Source organism: Cetorhinus maximus, chromosome 6 (genome assembly GCF_964194155.1).
Source record: "Cetorhinus maximus chromosome 6, sCetMax3.hap1.1, whole genome shotgun sequence".
Classification (NCBI taxonomy): Eukaryota; Metazoa; Chordata; class Chondrichthyes; order Lamniformes; family Cetorhinidae; genus Cetorhinus; species Cetorhinus maximus.
Window position 1 is genome coordinate 98807295 of NC_135884.1, and position 21267 is coordinate 98828561.

A 21267-nucleotide genomic window follows, 5' to 3' on the forward strand; every position below is an offset into this window, starting at 1 on the left:
ATTATTTTGTTTATGAAAAATTGAAATAAAGAAAAAAAAAATTATTCAAGCATGTCCCCTCATATGACAGTGTCACTTGAGCTGGGACATGTCAATGAAGTTTAATTAAAATTTTTATTACATTTATAAACGCTTCATAAAACCTCATCCTGCCTGTGGATGAGGTTCCATGAAAAATGCAAAGGCCACCTGGGCTCTTCGCCTGCCCGCCAACCTTAAGGTTGGACGGGCAGCCCTGTTAATTATTTCAATTGCTATTTCAATGGCCTTAATAGACCTTTGACAGTTCGGTGAGCACGCAGCCGACTCTGGTGCCCGCCCGCCGAACTGAAGATCGGAATGATATGCAGTGACGTCAGGACACATGCCCGAAGTCACCGCGCTTCATTTTAAACGTCAGTGAGCAGGGCCCGCCTCTGCATGCCAGCCAGAAGATTCAGGCCATGGAAACTGACCTGGGTTTATTTTTAATTGTCATAAGCTCACCTCGGACAGTGGGCAAGCATGCCTTTTCTAAGAAATCATATGATGTCAAGTAAATGAACAACATGGCAATTTGGAAGAGAGCTATTTGTTTATTTAATTGCTGGAAAACAATGTTTTAAAGGTAAAAGCCTTAGAGATTCACTGGAAGTCACCTGACAGAGGTGAGTTATGTTTTGAACTTGTTTATTGAACTCAGTTGAGAGTGAAATGAGAAGAGGAAAAGTTATCCAGCTTGCACACTCCTTGCCTCGCTTGAAATATAGTGCAGTAATCAGTATACAGCTAGGAATCCTCATCTCAGGGGAAATTGTCTGTATTGGGAAACCTGAGAGGCTGAGGCAAGAAGGATTGGTCCAGCTCTATATTCCTCCATGCTGAAGATCCATTGCTGAGAACATCCAGACAACCATTAGGACTAGTGTCCCATCCTCGCATGAGGGAGCACCAGATCAACAGGGTCAAAACCCTGCAAACCTAATCCTTTTTATAAAGCTTTTTTCTTCAACCGCCCATCTCTGCAGAGACTCTATTTGTTTGTAATTTATTTGTCCTTTGTTTGTGCGTGTGCACGCAGTTACAAATTGTGTGTTAACCAGTTCTTGCAATTTGTTTTAAAAATGAAGTTTAGTTTTTATAATAAATCAATCATTCTGAGTTTATTGAAAGAAGCCTGGTTAAAGTCTCTTTTATTCTGGGTCTAACAATAGCAATGATAAATAATTGGCCATTTTGGTAAGTGAATCAAACATTTACGCTAATGGTATGACCTGTGGGGTAGTGGGGCTAGATGAACTGGGCACTTCCTCTATCCTAGTCAGAACACAGCTATTCCAAGGAAACTAATATTGAATCGGGGCAGGGACACGCCAAAATTAATGTAAGCAAAATAACAGTAAAGAAGAAATTAATGACACTAAAGAGTGGCAACTCCTCAGGATCAGATAGTTTCCATCCCAGGGATTTTTAAAAAAGCAGATTCCTTAACTTCCAAGGTTTTGTTAATTCGGAAGCCACTCCTTTAGATTGAAAAGTTGCCAGTTTGCTATTAATGAAAGATGAGAGGGAAACCAGGGACAGAATTTTAAAGTACCTTGCCGGTAGGTTGCCCATAAAATTCCCCGGCGTCCTTCTCACCACCCTCCCTGCTTGCCCTCGACCTGTCCACAATTTTATATGGGACGGGCGAAACCAAGGGCAGCGTTCCCGCCCTTGCCCCAACGGAGGCCTTTAGGTGCCAATTATTGGCCACTACTTGCCTGGCCTCATTTTTGGGACTGGCAGGACAAGCTCAGGAGCAGGTGGTAAGTGAGGCAGGTCACCCTGCTCGGGCCTTGGTAGGAAGAGAGGTCACCTCCCTCAAAGGGACCCTTTCCACATCACATCATTTTACGTCCCGGCGTGTCGGGCCCGCCCCCGCACGCTGACTGAAAAATCCTGGCCCAGGACTTAGAATATGGGTACTGCTTGTAATCCCAGTCCTGACCACTGCTGCCACAGTTGCTGTACGGATGACAGAAGCTGCAGGCTAATCTAACTGGCCACCAGATCTCTGAGGTAGGGCTTCTGCCCGAGTGAGGGGTGCAAGTACTGTCTCCAGCCAATTAATGCTCCCTGGAGCGTTAAATGGCTGTGGGGCTGTTGTGATTGGCAGGGCTGCATTCCCTGCCAACTCTTCGGGTGGCAGGATGGGAAACACCGCTTTCTGAAACTTCCTGTCCAGTGCATTATAGATTCGTTAATCTAACATCTCTGTTGGGGAATTATTAGAATCTATAATTCAGGATAGAGTGAATGAACACTTTGAAAATTTTCAGCTGATCTGAGAGAGTCAGCATGCATTTATACAAGGTAGATCATGCCTGACAAAACTGATTACATTTTTTGAACAGGTGATTAAAGTAGTGGACAGGGGGATACCTTTAGATGTTATTTATATGGACTTCCTGAAGGTATTTGATAAAGTTTGTCATAAGAGACTGTTTTAGCTAAAGTTGAAGCTCATGGAATTGAAGTTATGTAGTTCAATATGTTATTGACTTTGTTGAATTCTGCTCTGCATTGAGTGGGTGTTGAGCTGTTTACAAAAAACCTACTATGCCTTTCAGTTTCTTTCCATAGTTATTTCGGCACCTTTTATGTTGCCCATTTTTCATTTCTTTTGAAGCACTTATCTCCATTAAGAATAGTCCCTCAAGCCCTATCTCAATTACTGTATGCAGTAACTTTGACCATCATTGACAGTCATTATTCCTTGAGTCTTTTTGTGTAGTTTTAGTCTTCAATGCAGTACAAAGAACCAGAATACATTTCATGATCTAAAGCATAGCATTAGTTGTGAAATATGCTTATTCATCTGCAATATATAGAGTGCTGCAGACTTTACTGATTTTCTGTATTTTTAAAAAGTAATTTTATATTACTCCACAATAACTTTTAGAATGTGATTAAAATTGCTTTTACTATTTATACCTGTAGAGCTCACATTGGCGCAAGGCTTCAGAAAGTGCAGGAATTTTACATTCTTCTATTTCCTGGCAAAGTAATGGCCATTCTCTGCAATGTGTAAATGGATATAAATAAAGAACAATTAGAGGATTGTTATGACTTGTGAGCTTATGATCAGTCTTTTAATTAATGCAAGTAATGCAATATTTAGAACATTGTTTCATAACAAAGTAATAGCACTAGTTTTGTCATTTTATTAACCCTATATAAAGCATATTAGATATTTTCCAAATTAGACTGTAAGAAATTGTTTCTTAAAATTGCATTGCATCATTTCAAACATTAATCAAAAAGAACATTACGCTGCAATCAAGATGCTAATATATTGAACATTTACTCAGACTGCCTTCTTCTGTTGCTCCATATTCTAATTTCAGACAGAATTTTTGAATCATGATGGATGTGGGACTAGAGGCAGTAGGGCCAGAAAATTAGCACTGGGGTGGGTGCACTTTGCCGGCATGTTTGTGTCCCTAGCAGATATTGACAAAGGTGGATTCGGTGGTGACAGCAACCCATCCACAAGCAGCAGGTTTATTAAGGCAATTAAAAGGTCTGTTAAGGCCAATGTAAGGCCGACTGGAATTTTCCAAGCCAATGCATGGAGGTGGCGTCTCAGATGCAGGCCAAGGGGCCAGCACGACAGCATCATTTACAACTGCTCCCCTTGCAGCTAATGTACTGAGATGGCCACAGCTGTGGATGAAGGCCACCCTATGGGTGGGATCGCCCTCCACAATGGTGGCAACACAGCTGTGACAATTTTTGTTTTTAAGGTTGTTAAAAAGTCTTCAGCAGGTGCTTCCATCTTGAAGCACCCTCTCTTTCACCTGCCTACATTAGCAGCTCTCACCTCTGACAGTGGAGTTGCTGACATATCAGTGCTGTAAGGCGACCACTAAATTGGCCACCTCCTCAAAAATCGCCCTCTGGACCCCGCCACCTTATCCGCATTTCGCCCAACTGTAGGACTGGGACCCAAAAACAAAAATTAAGCCCAACATTCCTGTATTTATTGCTGTTATTGCAAAGCTGAATGAGGAAAAAGGGACAACAGATAACTGAGCATTTAAATCCTTCAAAAACTAAGTAAAAATAGCTAATGAAAAGTGAAAAACTTCCTACAGCAAAACTTTATCTCATAAACTCATGCAATGTTCTACAGACAAATCAAAAAATTAGTATTTTGTTTTAGATCAGGTTATAAATTAGTGAGTTAAATGAAGGGGAAGATTTGCAACCATCACCGCAATGAAACAAATGAATGGCACAAAGGAAATTTTTGACAAATGGCTGTTGGCTGATATGTTGCAATGCAGCAGGAGCAGAGGACAACTCAGGAGCAGAGAGGTTACAGGAAGTGTATGATTTGCAGCAGGTACTACTTTATGGTCAATAATGATCTGCTGGAATGGTCAGCCATTTTCCATACATACCAGTTGTGATAGTCACTACTGCTCCCATTAGTATACTATGGGGAAATCAAGGGCATTCACTCAAATCAGTCACTTTGATATTTAAACAAAATATTCATTTTGAATAAAGAAAAATGGCAGATTGTAAGATGCAATGAAGTGAATTAATTTTATTGTGCTCAGTGAAATTTGTGTATTCAATATGCATGCCTGCCACATTTTTCCCCTTGTCGTGAAATTCTCCGTGTTAAAAACGAATGCATCCTTCTACTAATTGCTCCCCTAAAACAGGGTGTATGGCTAGCACATCGCATATAGTTGGTTGTGTTCTTGCTTTTTTATCACAAGGTTTCAGGTTCAAGTTCCAGTCCAGGGCTTAAACACAAAATAAAATCAGGCTGACACTCCAGTGCTGTACTGAATCAGAGGTACCATCTTTTGGATGAGACATTAAGCTAAAGCCCCATCTGGATTCTCAGGCGGATGAAAAAGATCCCATGGGGCTACTTCGAAGAATAGCAGGGGAGTTATCCCCGTGCCCTGGCCAATATTTATCCGTTAATCAAAATCACATAAAACAGATTATCTGGTCATTATCACATTGCAATTTGTGGGAGATTACTGTGTGCAAATTGGCTGTGGCACGTCCTACATCACAACAGTGACTGTACTTCAAAAGTACTTCATTGGTTGTTAGGTGCTTTGATACATCTGGTGGTCTAGAAAAGTGCTATATAAATGCAAGTCTTCCTTTTCATGTCTGCATGAGCAGAAGAAAATAACATAAGTCCTATGATGATGATTATAATTATAAAGAACAGCAAAGAATGACCAAAAGATTAATAAGGAGGGAAAATTTAGAGTATGAGAGAAGGCTAGCTAGTAATATAAAGACAGATAGTAAGAGTTTTGATAGATACTTAAATAAGAAAAGAGTTAACAAAGTGAGACAGTGCATCTGGGGAATTGATAATGGAAAGTAGGGAGATGGCGGAAGTATATAGGTGATTTGCTTCGGTCTTCACTATAGAGGACACAAGTAACATCCCAGAAATGGCTGTAACTCAAGAAATGGGAGAGGGAGGAACTCGGGAAAATTACAATCACTAGGGAAGTGCTATTGAACAAATTGTTGGGGCTGTGGGCTGACAAATCTCCAAGTCCGGATGGAATTCACCCTAAGGTCTTGAAAGTATTGGCTAGTGAAATAGTTGATGCGTTGGTTTAAATTTTCCAAAATTCCCTAGATTTGGGGAAGGTTCCATTAGATTGGAAAATAGCAAATATAACTCCTTTATTCAAAAAGAGAGGGAGACAGAAAGCAGGAAACTATAGGCCAGTTAATCTAACATCTGTCATAAGGAAAATGTTAGAAGGTATTATTAAAGATATTATAGGGCACTTAGAACAATTCAAGACAATCAGGCAGAGTCAACATTGTTTTGTAAAAGGGAAAGCGTGTTTAACCAATTTAGGAGTTCTTTGAAGGAGTCACATGTGATGTGGATAAAGGGGAACCGGTGGATGTACTGTACTTAGATTTCCAGAAGGCATTTGATAAAGTGCCACATCAAAGGTTATTGCAGAAAATAAAAGCTCATGGTGTAAGGGGTAACATATTGGCATGGATAGAAGATTGGCTAGCTAACATGAAGCAGAGAATTGGCATAAGTGTCTTTGGAACCCTCTTTCTCAAAAGGAGGTGGAAGCAGAGTCTTTGAATATTTTTAAGGCAGAGCTAGATAGATTATTGATTAACAAGGGGGTGAAACGTTATCAGGGGTAGGCAGGAATGTGGGGTTGAGGTTACATTCAGATCAGCCATGATCTTATTGAATGGTGGAGCAGGCTTGAGGGGCTGAGTGGCCTATTCCTTCTCATAATTCATATGTTCGTATGATTGATCCTGATGAACTTGCTTCAGTATTTTACATGTTCATGCAATGTGGGCATCACTAGCAGGCCAGTATTTACAGTTCATCCCTAATTACCCTTGAGAACTTGAATCGCTGTAGTTTGTGTGGTGTTAGTACACCCATCCACATTGCTGTTAGGTAGGAAGATGAAGATTTTGATCCAATGACAATGCGGAATGGCTATATATTTCCAAGTCAGGATGGTGGGCGACTTAGAGGGAAACTTGGAGGTGGTGATGCTCCCATGCGGCTGCTGCCTTTTTTCTCCTGTCAGAAATCATGGAAAGTCCTGTCGAAGAAGCCTTGGCAACTTGCTGCAGTGCACCCTACAGATGATACACAAAGGTGCATCAGTGGTGGAGGGAATATAGTGCATGGTTCGCCAGTCAAACAGGCAGCTTTATCTTGAATGGTGTTGAGTTTCTTGAATGGTGTTGCAGGTGCACTCATTTAGGGAAGTCCACCATCACATTCCTGACTTGTGCCTTGTGGGCAGTGGACAAATTTTGGGAATATAAGAGGTGAGTTACTCACCAGAGTTCCCAGCCTCTGACCTGCTCTTGTAGGCACAATATTTCTGGTACAGTTAAGTTTCTGGTCAATGGTAACCCCCAGGATGTTGATGGTGGGGAAGGCAGCAATGGTAATGAGGTTGGATGTCAAGCAGGTTGGTTAACTTCTCTCTTGTAGGCGGTCACTGCCTGGCACTTGTGCGGCATGAATGTTACATGACACTGAGCAGCTCAAACCTGAATGTTAACCAGGTCTTGCTGCAATGTGGGCAGACTTCTTCATTATCTAACCAGTTGCAAACGGTACTGAACACTGTGCAATCATCAGTGAACATCTCCACTTCTGACCTTTCATGGTGGAAAGGTCATTATGAAGCAACTGGAGGCATAGGATACTACCCTGAGGAACTGCTGTGTTGATGTCCTTGGGTGGAGATGAATGGTCCCCAACAAACACAACCATCTTCCTTTGTAGTAAGTGTAACTCCAACCACTGGAGAATTTCCCTGCCCACCCCAATTCCCAGTGACTTCAACTTTTCTAGGGCTCTTTGATTCCCACACTCGATGAAATGCTGCCTTAATGTAAAGGACCATTAAACTCACCTCACCTCTGGAATTCATCTCTTTTGTCCATGTTTGGACCAAGGCCACATGCCATCAGCAGAAACCAAAATGAGCAGATTCTTGCTGAAGTAAGTGTCACTTGATAGCACTGCCATGACACCTTCCATCACTTTTCTGAAGACCAAGAATAGACTGTTGGCATTATTACAACTGCAAGATGATGGGAATGCAGCCTCAGAAACTTGGCGAGGTCAGGTAAGATCATTTGCTGCATTTCTGGCGGCTAAACATGCCGATTCTAGAAAGACAAAGGTTGGAAATTTTCTGGCTCCGTTGGCGCAGTGTGATGGCAGGTGGTGGGGGATGGGGGGTGTGGCACAGTATGGCAAGAAGGCCAAAAATCGGTTTTATGCTGTCATGAAACCAGTTTGTGATCGTCTGGTCAACCCGTCAATGGCAGGCCACATTTCCTGCCATCACACATCAGGAACGTAATTTTAATAGGTTTGCAGCTGATTAAAAGCCCTGCTCACCAGAATCATCCCATGTCAAATTTACCGCCCATGTTGGCATGACTTCAGAATAGCGTGCTTCACAACTGCCTTTTAAAAAGCATGTACCTAGCTACCTGAACTTCAAGGGGAGTGCACACAACCTTGCACAGTGTTCCTGAGCATTGCCCGTGGGACATCAAGGAAGAGGTGCCATGCATTTACAGCGGGGGGGGCACGTGCAAGTCTCTTTTTCCCGGCTGGCTTTCAGTGCGTTGCTGCGGCAAAGGCTCCAGTGCGGGTCAGCCCGGGGGTTGGAGTGTTGGGGGGGGTTCAAGGCAGCATAGGCTGAAGGAAATACTCGAGCACATGCCCGGGAGGTGGCAGGGAGTGGGGTTGAGGAAAGTGGCCAGGCACTGGGAAAATCTTGTCAAAAATTAGCATTTTTCCACAGCTGAGACCGTTCAACTGCAGCTCCATTGACATGCTTAGAGTCGGGCCTCTGAAGCTTTTCTGCCCACTCAAGCAATGCAGAAGCATGAAGGTGCCACCAAATGCTCCAGAGCCTTTCACCCCTTGGGTGCTGGCACACGAACAGGAGAGCACATCCTGAGAGGGGCACAGCCAGAGTGGGTATTCGGAATTTGGTGCAAAGCGAGAATTCGGTGCATAGGGGACGAGGTGCTCTTTGCATTTTTTCCCTGCTATCCAACTTCTTAAATCTTCAGAATGTGCTGCAGCAGGAGAGGCTACAAGGGAAAGGAATCACTGGTAAACAGTGGGTAAGGTATTTACTACTTTAACCGCTTATAGTTTAAGGTCTTTTTGTGATTTACAGTTTGTATATTCTACAGTAACGAGGATCAGGAAAGAAGGGCCCCTAGAGCAATTGACTTAAAAGGTTTAATTTAAAGGGATGTTATGGCAGGAGCGCTCAAAGCTGTGGTGTGCTCCTTGTGCTCCATGTGGGAAGCCAGGGACATTTCCAGTGCCCGGGACCAGCATGTGTGTAGGACGTGTGTCCAGCTGCAGCTCCTGGAAGCTCGGGTTTCAGAGCTGGAACGGTGGCTGGGGACACTGTGGAGCATCCACGAGTCTGAGAGCATCGTGGATAGCACGTTTAGAGAGGTGGTCACACCACAGATGAAGGGACTTGAGGAAGGAAGGGAATGGGTGACCACCAGGCAGTCCAAGAGAAACAGGCAGATAGTTCAGGAGACCCCTGGGGTCCCGCTCGCAAATCGGTATTCCGTTTTGGTGGCTGATGAGGGCGCGGGTTCCTCCAGGGCGTGCGGACAAAGCCAAGCTTCTGGAACCACAAGCAGCCTGTCTGTACAGGAGAGGAGGAAGAGCAATAGTAATAGGGGATTCTATAGTCAGGGGAACAGATAGGCGCTACTGTGGCCATCAACGTGACTCCAGGATGGTATGTTGCCTCCCTGGTGCCAGGGTCCGGGATGTCACTGAACAGCTGCAGGGCATCCTGAAGGGGGAGGGTGATAAGGCAGAGGTCATGGTACATATCAGTACCAATGACATAGGTAGAAAGAGGGATGAGCTGTTACATCAAGAATTCAGGGAGTTAGGCAGAAGACTAAAAAGCAAGACCTCTCGGGTTGTAACCTCTGGATTGCTCCCAATGCCAAGTGCTAGCGAGCTCAGAAATAGGAGAATAGCACAGATGAATACGTGGCTTAAGAGTTGGTGCAGGAGGGAGGGTTTTAGATTCCTGGATCACTGGGACCGTTTCTGGGGAAGGTGGGACCTCTACAAGCGGGACAGTCTACATCTGAACCAGAGCGGGACTAACATCCTTGCGGGCGGGTTTGCTAGTGCTGTTGGGAGGAGTTTAAACTAATTCGGCAGGGGGAGGGGACACAGAATGTTAGCAGAATAGGGACACATCATAATACAGTAAAACAATCAAGTCAGTGGGAGTACAGCTGCAATAAGCTTCAAGGGAGTAAGGCAAGGCTGGATGGCCTCTACTTTAATGCCTGGAGTATTACAGGTAAAACGGATGAGTTAAGGGTGAGGAATGACATGTGGAATTGTGATATAGTAGCCATCACTGAGACGTGGTTGAGGGAGGGGCAGGATTGGCAGCTCAACATTCCAGGATATATAACTTTCAGGCGAGACAGGGGAGGGGCTAAAAGAGGAGGCGTTGCATTATTAGTTAAGGAGTCAGTTACTGCAGTAAGAAGAGATGATATCTTGGAGGGGGCATCGAATGAAGCTTTGTGGGTAGAGCTTAGGAATAAAAAATGGGCAACCACATTATTAGGTGTTTATTATAGACCCCCAGATAGTCAGCGGGAAATTGAGGAGCAAATATGTGCACAATTTGTGGACGTGTGTAAAAACAATAACAATAGGTTAATTATATTAGGTGATTTCAACTTTCCCAACATTAATTGGGATAAACATAGTGTTAAGGGCTTGGATGGAGTGGATTTCTTGAAATGTGCACAGAAGAACTTTTTAGCTCAATATGTAGAGGGTCCAACAAGGGATGGTGCATTGCTGGACCTAATTCTGGGGAATGAAGCCGGACAGGTGGCTGAGGTGGTGGTAGGCGAGCATTTTAGCAATAGCGACCACAACATGGTACAGTTTAAGTTTGTTATGAACAGAGAAATTGACAAGTTGCAAAAAAATGTTTTGGATTGGGGGAGAGTGGATTTTAGTAAAATAAGGCAGGATCTGTCCAAGGTAGATTGGGAACAGTTACTTGTGGGGAAATCTGCAGAGGAACGGTGGGGGGGTGGGGGGGAGGGGGGTGTTCAAAAAGGAAATGGGGAGGGTACAGGCTCAACATGTTCCCTCTAGGGTGATAGGAAGGAGTTACAAGCCCAGAGAACCATGGATGACCAGATATATTCAGGTTACGATGAGAAGGAAAAGAGAGGCTTTTAGCAGGTACAAGGGGAGCAAATCAGCAGAGGAGGACAGACAGTGCAGGGTGGAGCTTAAGAAAGCAATTAGGAGAGCAAAGAGGGGATATGAGAAAGCTCTGGCTGGTAAAAGTAGGGAAAATCCCAAGATATTCTATAAGAATATCAATGGGAAGAGGATAACCAGGGAAAGAGTAGGGTCCATAAGGGACCAATGGGGCAATCTATGGGTGGAGCCAGTGGACATCGCTAGTGTGATGAATGAATACTTCACGTCTGTCTTCACCCAAGAGAATGAGGATGAAAGTACTGAACTCAAGGAGAGCGACTGCGAGGTTCTTAAGCAAATTGATATGGGAGTGACAAGGTATTAGAGATGTTGGCAGGCTTAAAAGTGGACAAATCTCCAGGTCCAGATGATTTGTGTCCCAGACTGCTGAGGGAGGCAAGGGAGGAGATCGCAGTGGCTCTGACCCAAATTTTTAATTCCTCTCTGGCCATGGGGGAGGTGCCAGAGGACAGGAGGACAGCTAATGTGGTTCCACTGTTTAAGAAGGGTTCTAGAGATAAGCCAGGGGACTACAGGCCCGTGAGTCTCACGTCAGTGGTAGGGAAACTATTGGAGAAAGTTCTGAAGGAGAATATCTATCTCCACTTGGAGAGGCAAGGTTTGATGAAGGATAGTCAGCATGGCTTTGTCAGAGGGAGGTCATGCCTAACAAATTTGATTGAATTTTTTGAGGTAACCAGGTGTGTAGATGAGGGTAGTGCAGTTGATGTAGTTTATATGGATTTCGGCAAAGCCTTTGACAAGGTCCCACATGGGAGACTTATAAAGAAGGCAAAGGCACATGGGATACAGGGTAATTTAATAAGATGGATTCAAAATTGGCTCAGTTGTCGGAGGCAGAGGGTGATGACAGAAGGATGCTTTAGTGACTGGAAGCCAGTGTCCAGTGGCGTACCACAGGGTTCTGTGCTCAGTCCTCTATTTGTCATTTATATAAACGACATAGATGACTATGTGCTGGGTAGCATTACTAAGTTTGGGGATGACACAAAGATTGGCCGGGCGGTTAACAGTGAGGTTGAATGTCTTGAGCTACAGGAAGATATAGACGGAATGGTCAAATGGGAAGATAAGTGGCAGATGGAATTTAACCCTGAAAAGTGTAAGGTGATGCACTTTGGAAGGAGTAATTTGACAAGGAAGTACTCAATGAACGGCATGGCGCTAGGAAGTTCTCCACATTGGAGAGACCAAACACAGACTGGGTGACTGTTTTGCAGAACACCTTCGGTCTGTCCGCAAGCATTACCCAGACCTCCCTGTCGCTTGCCATTTCAACACTCCACCCTGCTCTCATGCCCACATGTCCGTCCTTGGCTTGCTGCATTGTTCCAGTGAAACTCAACGCAAACTGGAGGAACAGCACCTCATCTTCCGACTAGGTACTTTACAGTCTTCCGGACTGAATATTGAGTTCAATAATTTTAGATCATGAACTCTCTCCTCCATCCCCACCCCCTTTCCGATTTTCCCCCTTTCTGTTTTTTCCAATAATTTATATAGATTTTTCTTTTCCCACCTATTCCATTATTTTTAAATGTATTTCCATCCATTGTTTTATCTCTTTTAGCCTTTTTCGATTCCTTCACCCCAACCCACCCCCTCTAGGGCTATCTGTACCTTGCTCGTCCTGCTTTCTACCCTTAATTAGCACATTCCTTTAGATAATATCACCATCTTCAACACCTCTTTGTCCTTTTGTCTGTGACATCTTTTGGTCATCTCCACCTATCACTGGTCCTCTATCCAGCTCTTCTTGTCCCACCCCCCGCCCACCCCCTTAAACCAGCTTATATTTCACCCCTTTATTTTTCCTTAGTTCTGCTGAACAGTCATGCGGACTCGAAACGTTAACTGTGCTCCTCTCCACAGATGCTGCCAGACCTGCTGAGTTTTTCCAGGTACTTTTGTTTTTGTTCTGGATAGACTTGGGTTGTTTTCGTTGGAGCAGAGAAGACTGAGGGGTGACCTGATCGAGGTATACAAAATTATGAGGGGCATTGACAGGGTGGATAGCGAGCAGCTGTTCCCCTTAGTTGAAGGGTCAGTCACAAGGGGGCATAAGTTCAAGGTGAGGGGCAGGAGGTTTAGGGGGGGATGTGAGGAAAAACTTTTTTACCCAGAGGGTGGTGACGGTCTGGAATGCACTGCCTGGGAGGGTGGTGGAGGCGGGTTGCCTCACATCCTTTAAAAGGTACCTGGATGAGCACTTGGCACGTCATAACATTCAATGCTATGGGCCAAGTGCTGGTAAATGGGATTAGGTAGGTTGATCAGGTGTTTCTCACGTGTCGGTGCAGAATCGATGACCGAAGGGCCTCTTCTGCACTGTGATTCTGTGCAGGCGGCAAATTATGTGCATTTTAGGGGGCAGCAGAGCAATTGGACAACTGGGCAACTTGTATGAACTCCTTGCGAAAGTTGGCCATGGCACAGTCACTGGTGGAGGTGTTCACAGCCCCTTGCAATGTCTTAATTAAGGTTTGGACCAGTATCCATTATGGTTCAAACTAACAGTGCAGCCTTGCAGTGCGGGTTAGGAAAATGCCCGCACCTGAGCTGAGAGCACAGCATGCAGTCCAGTGGGCAAAGCTACCACCAATTGGTCAAATGGAGTGCGGCAGTGGTGGGTTGGGTGTTGGACAGCCAATGATCGCACTACACACTGACTAACAAAGTGCTGGCCAGCACTATCCTGCATGTGTGAAGGGGCCTTCAGACTGAACCAACAGAGGTTCTTAGTGCACGTATGCTAACCCATGTGTCTCTCTCTCTCTTTAATCCTGCAGGAGAAGAACATCAGGATCATGGAACCTAGTGATTTAGCAGTCTGCCCCATGGCTTACAGAGGCCAGGGAAGAGGAGTGGTGGAGGCGCCTAGCTCAGCAAAGGAGGAACACTTCCCTAAAGATGAAGGGCCTTCGGCACACGCAGCTGAAGATCCACAAAGAGCCATCGCTCATAGGTGCCTCACTAGACCCGGGGTCTATAGGCAGCACCTGTCATTCTTTCAGATGACCGAGGACCAGTGTCACCGAAGACTGCGCATGTCTAGGAACTGGCCAGTCACATTAGCCACTTGCTGCAGAAATTGGCAACTGGGAATGTGGAGGGCATCCACTGCTAATGGCCGTGAAAGTGACTGCGGTGCTCAATTTTTATGCAGTGGCTCCTTCCAGAGCTCCGCAGGTGACCTGTGCAGGATCTCACAAGCCTCCACGCACATGTATCCAGGAGGTCATGGACATCATCTTCTCAAATGCACAGAACTTTGTGCATTTCGCCCAGGATCAGGAAAGCCAGGAAACAAGAGCAGTGGGATTTGCACGGATCTCTGGTTTTCCACAGGTGCAGGGTGCCATCTAAGTGCATTCACGTGGCATTTAGATCTCTGTGGCAACAAGCAGTGTACTACATCAACTTCAAGGGCTTCCACTCGCTGAATCTTCAGCTGGTCTGCGACCACCACAAACGCATCCCACAGGTCTGCACATGATTCCTGGGAGCATCCACGACTCCTACATCCTTAGTAGGTCTCAGATCCCTGACATCTTCCAGAGTCCAGGGAGGCTGCAAGGTTGATTACTCGAGGACAAGGGCTACCCACCAAGGACACGGCTGATGACACCCGTGTGGCAGCCTCAGACTGCAACAGACTGACAGTATAACGAGGCTTATGCCGCTACCCGGACTTTAGTGGAGCAACCAATAGGAATTTAGAAGTTCAGTTTCCGGTGCCTCGACAGATCTGGTGGATTAGTGCAACGCAGTCCCCAAAGTGTCAGGCATCACTGTCGCTTGCTATGTGTTCCACAATCTGCTGCAACAGGGGGAGGACCTGGCTGAAGAGGAGATGGAAGAGCTGCATGTTTCCTCTGATGAGGAGGACATCAAAGGGGATGATGATGAGGTCCTCAAAGGCAAGATATCGGTGATGAGGCCATCGCACTGGCCAGACGAGACAGGCACGCTGGAGAAGACCTCATAGCCGCAAGGTTCGTGGAGGATGATGACGAGATGCAGTGAGGACAGTCCTGACATCCTCATCTTGCATCTGTGAATATTTGACTCCTGTGTGGCTGATGGCAGGGCACATACCCTCAGTGTTCAGGGTCATGTCATGGAGATGCAGCGGAGGCCCTAAGAGTCGTTAGATTCCAGGATGATGACCACAAGCAGTGAGGACACTCCATAAATCTTCACATAGCCTCTATGAATGTCTGACTCCTGTCTGACTGAGTGCAGCTTGCTTGCGCTCTGTGATCAGGGTCATATCATGGAGACACAAACATGAAATTTTAAATGCACCTGATCCTTTGTCAGCTTTCAGTACCTATTCTGATCAGGAGCACAGCATCACCGGTCACAGATGCTCAAGAGATGGAGGAGCTAGCCCCACCTCTAAGGTGCTGAGAGCACACAGAGAGAATGACAGAACGCTGTGATGCAGTGACCCATGACTCTGTGGCCCACAACATTTGGGCAGCAATAACAAACACCACCAGGGTGCAGGCATCACAACTTGGTCCAGTGAGTGTGAAACCAGACCATCATTTTGGTGTGAAGGTTACACACTGAATAGGGAAGAGGGCCTGGACTGAGACACTTGCCTCTATCCTGTGTAGGAACCAAGGTTGCACACCTGAGTGACACGAACATTGCTCATCATAACAAGGAGCCATAGGCAAGGAGACATTCTTGGAAGTTTACTTACAATAGAGAACATTATGTACAAATGATTAACACCCATGCCCAGGCTGTGCAACTACTTCTTCTTAACCTTCCTGTCTACGTCTTGGTGCTTCTGGGACATCCACAGCAGAGGTGGAGGCAGCTGCTTACTGCTACGCCCTGTCTGTGATGAGCTTGGTGGGCGTCCTCTGGAGGGCCACAGCCTGCTTTTGGGGTCCTGCTGTGTGTGGCAGTGGCACCCTCCACGACCTGTGGAGTTGGAGCTGCTGGGTCACAGGAAGAGGGGATTCAGACGGGCCAGAGACTCCCAGAGTCACCTGGGTGGCTGGTCCCAGGGTGTGCTCCTGCTGATCGTCCTCCCTGAGGGTGCTCGAGGACCTCTGGCTGACTCAGGGGAAGACGGAATGAGATCAAGCTACCCCTCTCACATTGACACTATTGGAGGCCAACTATGGCGTAAGCGATTGAGTTCAGCCTGCACAGCAGTGCAGGACTGATGTCCGGACCAAGGTCTCCATGGTGGCTGCCATCCACCAGTGTTGACCTCGGTACATTGGTGTGCCAGCACTATCCCCTCAGCCTGAAGGCAGACGGATTCCTCCATCATGCCTTGCATCCTGAGGAGTGCGGCAGACATCCCTTCCTGATGTTCCCGAGATTGCCTTTGCAGCTCCAGCAACTGAGGTATGACCAAGAGGCTCCTCATCTGACTTGGATTCAGTAGATTTCTGGCCTCTAGCAGTCCTCCGAGTTCCGGAAACCTGGGAAGTCCCTGCTGCCGCCTGCTATGGATTAGAAAGTGCAATGTGCTCAACAGATTGTGACCCCCAAGGCTGCTCTAAAACTAGGTCCTACCAAGGTGTGTGTCTCCGCGCTGCTGGAGGGTGTGGACGAGCACTGTGACAGATCTTCAATTAGGGTGTCATCATATTCTTCTTCCAAGGTGTCTTCAGGACTTGAGTCAAGGACCTGGCTCGTGGACCCCCTGGACTGCTTCCCAGATGTGCCTGCAAAAGCATGGGGAGATAATTAGTGTGTGGCAGGGGACTGCGGAACATGGGAACTCACTCACAGCATGATTGTCTGGTGGATGCTGCACTGCTGGATCTTCACTTGTTTGAGCGCTGTCGTCCTCATCATCAGCACAGGAACAGTCTAGATCGTTGGTGGCCAGCTAGATGACTCTATTTTCAAAGTCTGTGAGGATCTTGATGTCCAGCGTTCCTCCACCAATCTGCAACCTTTCCCTTTTGTTGTGTACCAGCTTGTCCTGCATGAATACAGGTGGAGACTATGTAAGCAGGTCACCTGCCAGACCAAATGAGAAGGATGCCTGGCACGTGTGGGTAGTAAACGGTGCCATGGACGGGATGACGACACAATCCACAGGGCAGGTGAATGTGTGTGTGTGTGAGAGACTGAATGGTAATGTCCATTGAACTGGCAGTGAATGAGATCACTGTGGATGTGTGATGTGTTTGTGATTGTGTGTGTTGAGTGTGATGAGAAGAGTGACTTACCCTGGCAGAATGGAGGAGATCACTCATCCTCTTTTGGCACTGGATGGCTGTCCTCTTTTGCAGGGTGTTGGTGCTGATCACTGCTGCCACCACCTCCCATGCTGAATTGCTGACCTTGCTTGTTGGCCTTCGCCCAGAGCAGGGGTAGAGAACTTCACGGTGGGCCTCCACTGCCTCCAAGGGAGGTGGCACTAAATTTGGGGGCAGCATGTTTCCTCCCTTTGGCAGCCATAACTTTGCAGCAGCTTCCGATCCCTTGGAGAGTGCTAGCTCTGTTCCGGGGGCACCCTTTAAATATGGCACCCATAATTCTGAAGGCCTGAGGTGACAGCGGGGCTGATGAATCAGAGGCCGCCCCGCCAGCGATCCAGTGTGCTTCCCGAGAATGTGTTATTAATGAGGCAGGACATACCGGGAATGGGACGATACTGCGTGAAAAGCTGCCATTGCGGCTGACGGGTAAAATGTTCTTTTTCCCACTCACCACTGCAGTTTGGCAAATCTGGGACGATTCCACCCAAAGTCTGCCACAAGTGCCAAATATGAGTTGTCGCTTGTCAGTTGTGTAGATGATCTCTGCTGATACCATGTTTTCAGGGCTGGGTGTCTACTTTGGAGCTTCTATAACCACATGTTGTCGTGGTGGCCAATTCTTGTCCACAGCTGGTATTGTCATTTGCATCAATTATCAGCTATAATTCCCACTTGTCTCAATTAATGTTGATATCTTTTGATGGTATCCTTGAATTGGAATTTTGGCCGCTCTGCTTGTCTCTTGGCATAGGCTACCTCCCGGTAGAGAATATCCTTGCAAATGCGGCCAACTTCCGTCCTGTGCACATGCCCAAGCCATCAAAGCCTTCTTTGCTTGATTAATGCTAGTATGCTTGGCATATTTGCCCTAGGAAGGACTGCTTCATTACTGATTTTGCTTTTCCATGAGATGCCAAGGATGTATTGTAGACACGGGAGATGGAAGCTATTGATCCTTTTCTCTTGGTAAAGTTGACCAGGCCTCTGCCATACAGCAATGTACTCATGATACAGGCCTCATAGATAAGCACTTTGGTCCCATGGGTCAGTTTGCTGTTTTTTCATGCTTGATCGAAGCTCGTGGCTACCTTTCTAATGCATGTGCTGAACGATTCACCAAGACACAGGTAATTGGCCAGATTGCATGTGTCCTTACTTTTTGTGGACAGGACATAGCTGGGGAATTTCCCACAATTTCCAGATGCCAGTGTTGTAGTTTTACTAAAACAGCTTGACTAAGGGCAAAGCTAGTTCTAGAGCTCAAATCTTCAGTACTATAGCAGGAATGTTATCAAGGCCTGTAGCCTTTGCTGTATCCACTGCTTTCAGCTTACTCAAGGTAAAGATTGGTCAATGAGAGGACATGTTCTTATCCATCTCCCTTTCTGTCATGCTTCATCTAATGATAGCCCTTTGTAAATCACTATGGATCTGTGAGGAGGCAGACAGTTATGCCCACTAAGGAACATGTAGCCCGCCACTAAGGTCCTCTCAAGCCCCCAGTCATTGCCTCCTGTAAAAAGAGCCCAAGATCTAAAGAGCAACAGACATGGGTTTGTTAAGCAAGACTGATTCTATGCTTATCTCTCTGTCCCCCTGAACTCTCCTGTAGGTGATCAAAGAATTGTTATTTTCTTTGAAGGCTGCTGAATCCCTTTGCATGCTTTCAGGATGTTGAATGATACTCCTAAATATCATCTGAATTTCAGGTGTGGCATCCTAAGGATTTTCAAAAAATCACATGAAGAGCTTCTACTGATTAATAAATTCAACTAGGCATGCAGGCCCTAAAGTGTAGGATTATTAGGGGAAAATTTTCCCCCCATCAGGGGGGTTATGCAGGGGCGGGCACGGACCCAATCAGTGTCCCCGATCGGGTCCACACCGCCATTTTATGTGAGCGGGCCAATTAAGGCCCACCCACAGAGGTGCCTCAAGGAAATTAGTTTAAGTTTTAAAAATTTAAATAAAGAAAAAATTTTAAGACATGTCCCAGCTCATGTGAGTATCACATGAGCTGGGACATGTCAATGAATTTTTATATAAATTTTTATTCAATTTATAAACACTTCATGAAACCTCATCCCGCCCGTGGATGAGGTTCCATGAAAAATGCGAAGGTCGCCTGGGCTCTTAAGGTTGGACAGGCAGCTCAGTTTATTAGTTTAATTGATATTTAAATGGCCTTAATAGGCCTTTGACAGTTCCGTGGGCGTGCAGCCAAGCCGGCTGCGCGCTGGCCGAACTGAAAATCTAAATGACGTGCGATGCCGTTGGGACGCCCGCCTGACGTCACCGGGGGTCATTTTACGTGTCAGCGAGTGGGCCTCGCCCCCACTTGCCAACCCAAAAATTCTGGCCTTAGGTTACAAACAGAATACTAATTGTTAAAATCTAAATTTCGTATAAAAAATTAACATCTAACTTTGTAAAAAACTTAACATGACTTTATTAGACACTCTTATTTGTAGAATAATGAAGTGGGAAACTTAGAAGTAGGGCACAATATAGAAAATATGCCAAGGTGGAGTGATTCTGGGAGTTTATGTCAAAATTTACTGCTTACTGTACCAAAAAGCTGAGACCTCAAGGGCGTCTGTCAGTAACAGCTGGAATGTCGATGTCTCTCTCTAACAGATAAGAAACCATGGGAGGTAAAAGCTTAGAGCTACAGTGGTACATACAAAGGGTGTTACATAAAAATGAAGGGTTAGCAACAGCCACATAAGCTAAAAACAAAAAACTGCGGATGCTGGAAATCCAAAACAAAAACAGAATTACCTGGAAAAACTCAGCAGGTCTGGCAGCATCGGCGGAGAAGAAAAAAGTTGACGTTTCGAGTCCTCACGACCCTTCAACAGAACTGAGTAATATCAGGAGAGGGGTGAAATATAAGCTGGTTTAAGGTGGGGGTGGGGTGGGGGGAGAGAAGTGGGGGGTGGCGGGGTGGGGTGTGGTTGTAGGGACAAGCAAGCAGTGATAGGAGCAGATAATCAAAAGATGTCACAGACAAAAGAACAAAGAGATGTTGAAGGTGGTGATATTATCTAAACGAATGTGCTAATTAAGAATGGATGGCAGGACACACAAGGTACAGCTCTAGTGGGGGTGGGGTGGAAAGACTAATAGGGCATAAAAGGTTTGGATTTAAAAATAATGGAAATAGGTGGGAAAAGAAAAATCTGTATAAATTATTGGAAAAAACAAAAGGAAGGGGGAAGAAACGGAAAGGGGGTGGGGATGGAGGAGGGAGTTCAAGATCTAAAGTTGTTGAATTCAATATTCAGCCCGGAAGGCTGTAAAGTGCCCAGTCGGAAGATGAGGTGCTGTTCCTCCAGTTTGCATTGGGCTTCACTGGAACAATGCAGCAAGCCAAGGACAGACATGTGGGCAAGAGAGCAGGGTGGAGTGTTAAAATTGCAAACGACAGGGAGGTTTGGGTCTTTCTTGCGGACAGACCACAGGAGTTCTGCAAATCGGTCGCCCAGTTTGCGTTTGGTCTCTCCAATGTAGAGGAGGCCGCATTGGGAGCAACGAATGCAGTAGACTAAGTTGGGGTAAATGCAAGTGAAAGGTTGCTTCACTTGAAAGGAGTGTTTGGGCCCTTGGACGGTGAGGAGAGAGGAAGTGAAGGGGACAGGTGTTGCATCTTTTGCATTTGCATGGGGAGGTGCCGTAGGTGGGGGTTGGGGAGTAGGGGGTGATGGAGGAGTGGACCAGGGTGTCCCGGAGGGAACGATCCCTACGGAATGCCGCCAGGGGGGGTGAAGGGAAGATGTGTTTGGTGGTGGCATCATGCTGGAGTTGGCGGAAATGGCGAAGGATGATCCTTTGAATGCGGAGGCTGGTGGGGTAATAAGTGAGGACAAGGGGGACCCTATCATGTTTCTGGAAGGGAGGAGAAGGCGTAAGGGCGGATGCGCAGGAGATGGGCCGGACACGGTTGAGGGCCCTGTCCACGACGGTGGGCGGAAAACCTCGGTTAAGGAAGGAGGAGGACATGTCAGAGGAACTGTTTTTGAAGGTAGCATCATCATAACAGATGTGACGGAGGCAAAGGAACTGAGAGAATGGGATGGAGTCCTTACAGGAAGCGGGGTGTGAGGAGCTGTAGTCGAGGTAGCTGTGGGAGTCGGTAGGCTTGTAATGGATATTGGTGGACAG

General features: G+C 46.2%; 1 protein-coding gene across 1 annotated transcript in view; it reads right to left on the bottom strand.

Moving 5' to 3' along the window:
- LOC144682300 (BTB/POZ domain-containing protein KCTD19-like) overlaps window positions 1-21267 on the bottom strand; it is a 93592-nt gene that overhangs the window by 20121 nt on the left and 52204 nt on the right. Inside the window, exon 10 of the mRNA XM_078544775.1 lies at window positions 2956-3039. Coding sequence (XP_078400901.1) covers window positions 2956-3039 — 84 coding nt within the window. The remainder of the gene's footprint in view (window positions 1-2955; window positions 3040-21267) is intronic.